The 8,228-nt window shown below is 36.4% G+C and overlaps 2 protein-coding genes across 4 annotated transcripts in view; one reads left to right on the plus strand and one right to left on the minus strand.

The window, feature by feature from the left end:
* On the minus strand, nucleotides 1,025-2,716 carry LOC104726824 (BAG family molecular chaperone regulator 2-like). 2 transcript variants are annotated; one of them, XM_010445771.2, is made up of 4 exons: nucleotides 2,331-2,716; nucleotides 1,979-2,202; nucleotides 1,710-1,856; nucleotides 1,025-1,451 (listed from the first exon to the last, which is right to left on the minus strand). In XM_010445771.2, the coding sequence occupies exons 1-4, from the start codon at nucleotides 2,515-2,517 to the stop codon at nucleotides 1,161-1,163; spliced, it is 849 nt and encodes a 282-aa protein (XP_010444073.1). In that variant the 5' UTR covers nucleotides 2,518-2,716; the 3' UTR covers nucleotides 1,025-1,160. The 2 variants fall into 2 exon arrangements, with proteins under 2 accessions (XP_010444073.1, XP_010444072.1); XM_010445770.2 differs by having other exon boundaries at nucleotides 1,979-2,235.
* LOC104726826 (probable transcriptional regulator SLK2) overlaps nucleotides 4,544-8,228 on the plus strand; it is a 7,002-nt gene continuing 3,317 nt past the window's right edge. The window contains exons 1-10 of one of the 2 annotated variants that reach the window (XM_010445772.2): nucleotides 4,544-4,732; nucleotides 5,073-6,077; nucleotides 6,175-6,306; nucleotides 6,417-6,465; nucleotides 6,576-6,790; nucleotides 6,873-6,941; nucleotides 7,029-7,129; nucleotides 7,311-7,404; nucleotides 7,487-7,556; nucleotides 7,664-7,763. In XM_010445772.2, the coding sequence (XP_010444074.1) occupies nucleotides 5,151-6,077; nucleotides 6,175-6,306; nucleotides 6,417-6,465; nucleotides 6,576-6,790; nucleotides 6,873-6,941; nucleotides 7,029-7,129; nucleotides 7,311-7,404; nucleotides 7,487-7,556; nucleotides 7,664-7,763 (1,757 nt within the window). In that variant the 5' untranslated portion in view covers nucleotides 4,544-4,732; nucleotides 5,073-5,150. The remainder of the gene's footprint in view (nucleotides 4,733-5,072; nucleotides 6,078-6,174; nucleotides 6,307-6,416; nucleotides 6,466-6,575; nucleotides 6,791-6,872; nucleotides 6,942-7,028; nucleotides 7,130-7,310; nucleotides 7,405-7,486; nucleotides 7,557-7,663; nucleotides 7,764-8,228) is intronic. The other variant, XM_010445773.2, reaches the window with a different exon arrangement.

The following is an 8,228-nucleotide window of genomic DNA, read 5'->3' on the forward strand; positions in this document are numbered from 1 at the left end:
GGGGGGGGAAAGCTAATTATATACCAATACCTTATTCTCATTTTTATACCAATATTTATATTTCTAGTTTAGGAATGTCACGTGTGAACTACATTCGAACTTCTCTTATCAAATTAACTGACTGGTTTGTGTTTATGTTTTCTGATATAGGATTCGACGACCGAAGGAGACTGCATGGACTTTATGATCGATATTGATGACTTGTTCTAAAAGAGGCCCTCTCTATTTCGCTTTCAATAAAAGTATCTGATTAATATCTGATAACTTTGTTATGTCGTTCTTTAAGACTATATTTAAATTTCGGATATTGTTTTGGTTTAAGACTATTTAAATTGGGATATTTGTTCTGGTTTGAGATTATATTTAAATTTTGGATATTTGTTTTGGTTTTGACATTATATTTATATTTTGGATATTTCTTTAATCGTCATATTTAATTTGGATGATGTTTTATGAAGTTAATAGATTATATATATATATATATATTCAGTGATTGTAGTTGTAGATCTATGCTTAGAAGTTAGAACAGTATAATTTATAATTTTTATATGTAGTTTATACTTTGATACGTGTAAAGAAGTTCGGCTCTTCACATTTTAAACACAAGCTTCTAATGCAGGAGTCTAGCTAATCGCCTCAAAACTCTTTTTTTTTTTTGGGGGCAAATCACCTCAAAACTTTTAATACTCTTTTTATTTTAATTTTAATTCGTCTCCGTCTCTGTAATCCATTTTAATACTAAAGCCGACTGTTTAAATTAATCTGTAATTTTTTAGGATTTATTTTATAAAATTATCATTTGTATAAGCTTTGTTCTGTCGTCAGAACCGTTTGTGTAGTCTTAAATTTGTTGGTATACGAAAAAAAAAAAAACGTTTGCCAAAAACCATTCAGACTTCAGAAATAAAGCGACGAATTTAGAAACTATATGAGCAATATTATTATTTTTCCCTACATCAGGTTTACAACGACTGCTTGGAAGTTTATGGTTTGTCCCTAAGCAACACACGACAACAAAATTAGATAATGTAACCGAAAAGACTAATCACAACTAGACACCAAAAAAAAAAGAGAGTCACATATGTTACAAGAAATCTGGGAGCAAAATATTTAATATGTAAAGTATAGTGTATCTGGGAGCAAAATATTTAATATGTATCTTAGTTGAATAATTCCCATTTGTGATTTGGTTGAACCGGTTGAACTGTTTGTGCCGTGGCCGCGGAAGTAGAATGGGAATCAAAGGTTTCCCATCTCGTAGTTATGATCACCGAAGGACTTGATGAGGGGGCCGTTGGTTTCCTTGGTACTTGCTCATCAAATGTCAGCAAATCCTGTTTCTTGTATGGCGGTTGCGTTTGTGGTTTTGGCTGCATTTGCGGTTGCGGTTGTGTGGAGTTTTTGATCTTCAACAAGTCGAGTGCCTCAACATACTTCTGTAATCTTTCCCCCTTCCAATATTTTCAAATCCAATCATTAGAAAACAGTGTTTTCAAAACACATTAGACTCAAATATATATATATATATATATATATATATATTTAAAAAAGCTTATCAACTGCAAAAATTATTAATAACAAGACTTTAGTTTATGCTTATGATAGGTAGCTTATACTAATAAGAGTTATGTCATTCCATAGAATTTCTAGGTTTGATTAGTAACACGAAGACGAAGTCATGACTACAAAGAAAAGATCTTAAAGTTAACCTGTATCTTCTTCTTCAATTTAAAGTCACCATCTCCTGAGATAGAATCGAGTTTAACCAGTTGATTCATCAACATGTCCATCAAATTCTCCAGATTCTTCTCCTCAACTTTTCCTCCTTTACCAATCACTGTATCAAACGCCGACAGCTAAAATCCAAAAATAAAATAAAATAAAATTAAAAACAAATAATTCTAAACTTCAATTTACGAGACCAAACAAGAAAGTGTTATCGGAGAAATTAGGAATTTATAAAAAGTCGTTGTTATACTTGGCCGGCGAGTTTTTGGACTTGGAAGGTAATGTCGGAGATTGCTCTAGTAGATTTGTCATGGAGTGAGATTTTTCTCAACTCGAGGAGACGTTTCTCCTGAGAAATCGGATCATCTTTGAGAACAAGTTTGGAACGATCTTTAACACCGGAAAGATCAAGAAACATCTTTGAATCTCTTTCTTTGTCTTTGTATATGATCTTCATGTCTTGATGATGAACTCCTAACACACCAGACAATTTCTTCTTTAGCTCTCCTATCCATTTATAATAAAAACAATCAAATTCAGAAGACAAAAACAAAAACAGAGCATAAGGTAGTAATAAATTGTTTTTTTTGGTTGTTGTGTACCAAAACTAGATTGAGAGTTGATACTGATCTCGTGGTGAACCGACCCGTATTTGACCCGAACCCGAATAACACGTGGCACGTTGGAGCTTTGATCCGTTCGTTTCTGTACAACCATTCCTCCAGGTCGGAGCTCTAATTCACCGTCGCCGGAAGTCTTCCCCGTTGTTCCACTTTGCATTTTCATCATTTTTTAAAAGTCTTTTGGGGTGGTTTAATTTTCTGATAAAAAATAGTGAAAGAGAGACGAGAGAAATGATGAGATGAACTGGACGTCTGAACACGATCAAGAAGAAGAATAAAGAAACGTCTCAACAAAATAAATATACTTTTTGTTTTTTAATAAATTAATATTTCCGTTTCTACACAGAACTCGTGGACGAAGTAGAACATAGAATAGGAAGAAGAGATAAAAGAATCATTAAAAAAAAAAAAAAAGCAGATTATTGTTTTTACAAAAAAAAAGAAAAGAAAGAGTGACAGCTAATGTGATTGTTGTTATGTCTCATTATCAAGTCAGTCATAACAGAGACAATATTTATTTACTAGTATGTTGTATCCACCCCCACAATATTTATTTCTCATGATAAATAATGACGAAATCAATATCCCCTATATTTATCATCTCTGTTCTGTTATTAATATATTTATAAGTCGTGCTCTACATTTTCTAAGTTAGAAATAATCCTATTGAAACAACTGAATAAAGGAACTTGCATTACACGTCATCGCTTTTAACTCCGACAAAATACTCTGCAAACTGTAATAAATCTCTCTCTCTCTCTCTTGTGCAGATCCAAATTGTCTCGCATTATCGTCGGTGCGGTGTGTCTTCTTGCTAAGTTTTCGACCTGATAAGTGATAACATACGTACCACACGAATGCTTTCTTTAATCTTTTCCTGAAACAATTTAGTGCTTTAGACAGAGACACGGTTGGGTTTTGACATCAAAAGACTGTTGCAGAACAGAGCTTTCCACTGTTGGAGAACAGAGGGAAGAGTTTTTTTGTAAACTATTTATTTTCTGGTATTTTACTAATGGGTCTAATAATTGGTATAGAGTTTGATAAATGGGCCTGTTGGAAATTGGAAAGCTAGGGCTTATGTTTTTTTTTTTATTTTCTAATTCAAGTTATTTTGTTCTGTTTCGCAAGTAGGTGAAGTACTCGCAAGAACCTGACAATTACAAAGCGTATACGCTTATCTCGTGTTTCGTTGCAAAGTTTTTTTTTTTTTGACATTCTTATGAGTCCATGTCCATGTATGTTTGTTAATCTTCTTGCTATTTGTTTTGCTGATTGCGCTAGGTTAGAGGTGTGTTGAACTCAGGGTTCATTTTAAGGTATTTGTCGCTTCTTTACGGGTTCTTATTTCATCGATTAGAAATCTTGCAACTTATTACTCCCTTTTCTCACAAAAATTGATATTTATAATCTTTTACATATTTTAAGAAAATAATAATTACTGAGTTTAAGTATTTTTTTCTTTGACTAAAGAGATATTATTTAATTTTAAACCAATAACAATTTAAGATTTTAAATATTTTCAATGATTACTTCTTAAAGTTTATAAAACATTAATATTTGTGGGATAAAAAATACTCTAAAATATCAATTTTTATGGGACAGAGGACGTATTACATTATAAAGGTTGTTCTAATTTCTAAACTAAACAGTATATTGTTGTGTGGGTTGAATTGTCAAAGTGAGTAATATTGGGGTCAATAAGTAATCATGCAAAACAAAAGGGGATATTTGTCGTAGCCCACTCATTTACAGCTGCAATCATTGGTACAGTTATTTACCCAAAAAACAATAATAATAATAATAATTTTGGTCAATCTACACGCGTCGCACACGATCCGCTCTCTCAATCGGACGATCCAAAAATACAGTTAACTTTATCGGTCTAGGGTCGCGATTACGCCACGCAATCAGAACATCTAAAGCTTAACCAATCGATCAAACGATACTTGTAACGATGAATCCGACACGTGTCGGTATTGGGTAATAAAAAGCACTTGCGAGAAACCACAAAGGCGATGGTCACCGGCTCGTCTGGTCAGATTTAGTTCATTACGATTTCAACTAGGTTTATTAACATTAGGCGCGTCAAGTGCATTGTTCCTCCAGCTCTCTCCAGAATTTTTTTTTTCCATTTATATTTTAACTTAAAAAAAAAAAAAAAAGATTTATTTATTGTAGCTTTTTAATCTTTATATATAGATATATAGATTACAAAGCTTCAAACTTTTCTCTTTTTTTTTTTGTTTTCTCTATTTCACTTCTTTATTAATTCTCTTCCTCGTCTTTGGTTTCGATTCAGTTGGGGGTTTTTTTTTTCTGCTAGTTGTTGGTTTCAGCTTTTGTTCTATGTTGATCGAAGCTTCACTTCACAGTTCTTGGTATGTTGGTCTCTTCTGTGGTCTTCTGAATTATTATAATTTTTTATTTTTCCTTTTGTAATTTATATAGTTTTATGTTGCTTTTAAAGTATCTGATTTCGAGATTTTTAAGGGACTAAATCTATTTTTGTTGTTGTGGGATTTGGTTAGTTTCTCGGTTAATTATGTAAAGTAACGAACTTTAGAGAAAAAAAAAATTAGGGTTTTGATTTTGGGGGTTACAGATGTCAAGTTCAATGTTAGTGGAGCACCAGATTCGAGTTTAGGTTTCGATAGAAGACAATGTTATTGATCTGATTTATATAACTGGTGAAATATGTATTTTTGTTTGTCCTTGTAGGTATCCGCAGTAAAAGGTGGGACATTTGTTTGTCGCATTGGGGAAGAAGAAACACTTTGGCTTTGAGACCCTACTTTAATGGCTTCTTCAGCCTCTGGGATTTTCTTTCAAGGAGATGATGAATCCCAAAGTTTCATCAACTCTCACTTGACTTCCTCCTATGGGAATTCGTCTAACTCTGTACCTGGATGTGGTGGACCTACTGGTGGTGGTGGCTATCACAATCTCAGTATGGTTTCTGGGGATATGCATAATCCGGTTTTGATGAGTGTTTCAACCCCTGGTCCAAGCGCTGGAGCTAGTTCCATGGTGACTGATGCTAATTCAGGGCTTTCTGGAGGTGGTCCTCATTTGCAGCGTAGTGCTAGCATCAATAACGAGTCCTATATGCGTTTGCCTGCGTCTCCAATGTCTTTCTCTTCAAACAATATCAGCATCTCTGGGTCGTCAGTTGTTGATGGGTCTACTGTGGTACAACGGCATGATCCTAGTGTTCAGCTTGGTGGCTCTAGTGCTACATCACTGCCTACATCACAAACTAATCAAATACCGCTTTCCATGGCTCGGCGTGCTTCTGAATCCTTCTTTCAAGACCCAAACAACTTGAGCCAAGCACGGAAAAAGCCTAGGTTGGATTCAAAGCAGGATGATGCTCTGCAGCAGCAGATTTTGCGTCAGTGGCTTCAGAGACAGGATATGTTGCAGCAGCAGCAGCAGCAACAACAACAAGGCCAAAACCCGCAGTTCCAACTTTTGCTTCAGCAACAAAAGCTGAGGCAACAGCAACAATATCTCCAGTCCCTTCCACCATTGCAACGGGTTCAGCTGCAGCAACAGCAACAAGTGCAGCAACAGCAACAGTTGCAGCAGCAGCATCAACAGCAACAGCAACAGTTGCAGCAAGGAATGCAACTGCAGTTAACCGGTGGGCCAAGACCTTATGAAAATAGCGTCTGCGCTCGAAGATTGATGCAGTACTTATATCATCAGCGACAAAGGCCTTCTGTGAGTGTGCGCATAGTCTTCAGAATTATTTGTTTTATGTGTATTTCTAGAAAAAAGATCTTGACAGATACCAGTCGTGTTATTGCTGATTTTGTAGGAGAGCAGTATTGTTTATTGGAGGAAATTTGTGACGGAGTATTTTTCTCCCCGTGCAAAGAAAAGATGGTGTCTTTCTCATTATGATAATGTAGGGCATAGCGCACTTGGCGTTTCTCCTCACGCAGCCACGGTTTGTCTCCTCTCTTTCTCTTGATCATTTGAGCTTATCATATGCTTGTCTTACGGTGGAGTTGCACTTAGGTTACTTATTCTTGTTGTTTGTATATTTGCTATTTGTAGGATGAATGGCAGTGTGATCTTTGTGGTTCTAAATCAGGAAGAGGATTTGGTAAGTTCTAGTTTACTACTTATCCCCTGATGAAGAAGAGGAAAAAGTCAAAAATTGTTTATGGTAACAAAACATTTCTCTTAGTAAGTTTTTTCTTATGAATTCTGCAGAAGCAACTTTTGATGTCCTGCCAAGGCTTAACGAAATCAAATTTGCAAGTGGTGTCCTTGACGAGCTTCTTTATCTGGGCGTACCGTCTGAACGCAGATATGGTTCTGGAATTATGGTGTTAGAGTACGCAAAAGCAGTTCAGGAGAGTGTGTATGAACAGATCCGTGTTGTTCGTGAAGGCCATCTTCGGATTATATTCTCCCAAGAGCTGAAGGTTTAAAGAGCTTTTGTTTTCTAAATACTTTCAATCATTTATGTATTAGAGTAATTTAGTTTATCCTTTTGCTTTTTTCCAGATACTCTCATGGGAGTTCTGTACTCGCCGACATGAAGAGCTACTTCCTCGTCGCCTAGTAGCTCCACAGGTAACGTTAATGGTTTGTACAATCTTTGTATCTTTGAAATACCTGGTCCTGAAGACTTTGGAATGTCTGTTTCCTTGGGTCGTGCAGGTGAACCAACTACTTCAGGTTGCAGAGAAATGTCAGAGCACAATTGATCAAAGTGGATCAGATGGGATTCATCAGCAGGATTTGCAAGCGAATAGCAATATGTGAGTCGATGAGTCTAGTCAACTTTTACCTTTCTTTCATCTTTATTTCTTTCAGTCAGTTCAATTTCACTATTTCTTGCAATCATCATAACAATTCACTGATGCAAAGAAGATAATGGCGAATTTAGCTTGATTGATACATACAGTACTATGTGCTGATGCCAAATCTATTGCTCTCCAGGGTCATGGCTGCTGGACGTCAACTAGCAAAAAGCTTGGAGTCACATTCACTCAATGACTTAGGCTTCTCCAAACGATATGTTCGGTGTTTGCAGGTATCTCTATGCTTACTTTCTTAAGTCAGCAATATCCTAATTTATCTGCACTTTCTCATTGCTTGTCTTCTTTTTTAAACAGATTTCTGAGGTTGTCAGCAGCATGATAGATATGATTGACTTCTGCCGTGACCAAAAAGTGGGTCCAATCGGTAAGTTAATACATAAACCTTAGAGTTTCCCTGAGATTCATCAAAACGCATTTGTGTTTCTATTTCTTTGTGCTTATAAAAAGCTTGCTGCCTTTTTACATCTGCAGAGGCTTTGAAGAGCTATCCATATCGAATGAAGGCTGGTAAATCGCAGATGCAGAAGATGGAGCAACTAGCAAATTCTGCTCGAGGACTTCCACCTGATAGGAACAGTCTCAACAAACTGATGGCCTTACGAAATTCCGGGATTAACATACCGATGAACAATATGACCGGTCAAGGTGCTCTTCCTGGCTCTGCACAAGCTGCTGCCTTTGCGCTTACCAATTACCAGACCATGCTCATGAAACAAAACCATCTGAATTCAGACCAAAACAACACCACGATCCAACAAGAGCCATCAAGAAACCGGAGTGCATCCCCGAGCTATCAAGGAACTAGTCCTTTGTTGCCTGGTTTTGTGCATAGCCCATCTATAAGCGGTGTTTCTTCCCATCTGTCTCCTCAGCGGCAAATGCCAAGCTCCAGTTATAATAATAGCTCAACCCAGCAATACCACCAACAACCACCTTCCTGTAGTAGCGGTAACCAAACATTGGAACAACAAATGATTCACCAAATATGGCAACAGATGGCAAACAGCAATGGAGGCTCCGGTCAACAACAACAACA

The sequence above is a fragment of the Camelina sativa genome, chromosome 11, assembly GCF_000633955.1.
Source record: "Camelina sativa cultivar DH55 chromosome 11, Cs, whole genome shotgun sequence".
Taxonomy (NCBI): domain Eukaryota; kingdom Viridiplantae; phylum Streptophyta; class Magnoliopsida; order Brassicales; family Brassicaceae; genus Camelina; species Camelina sativa.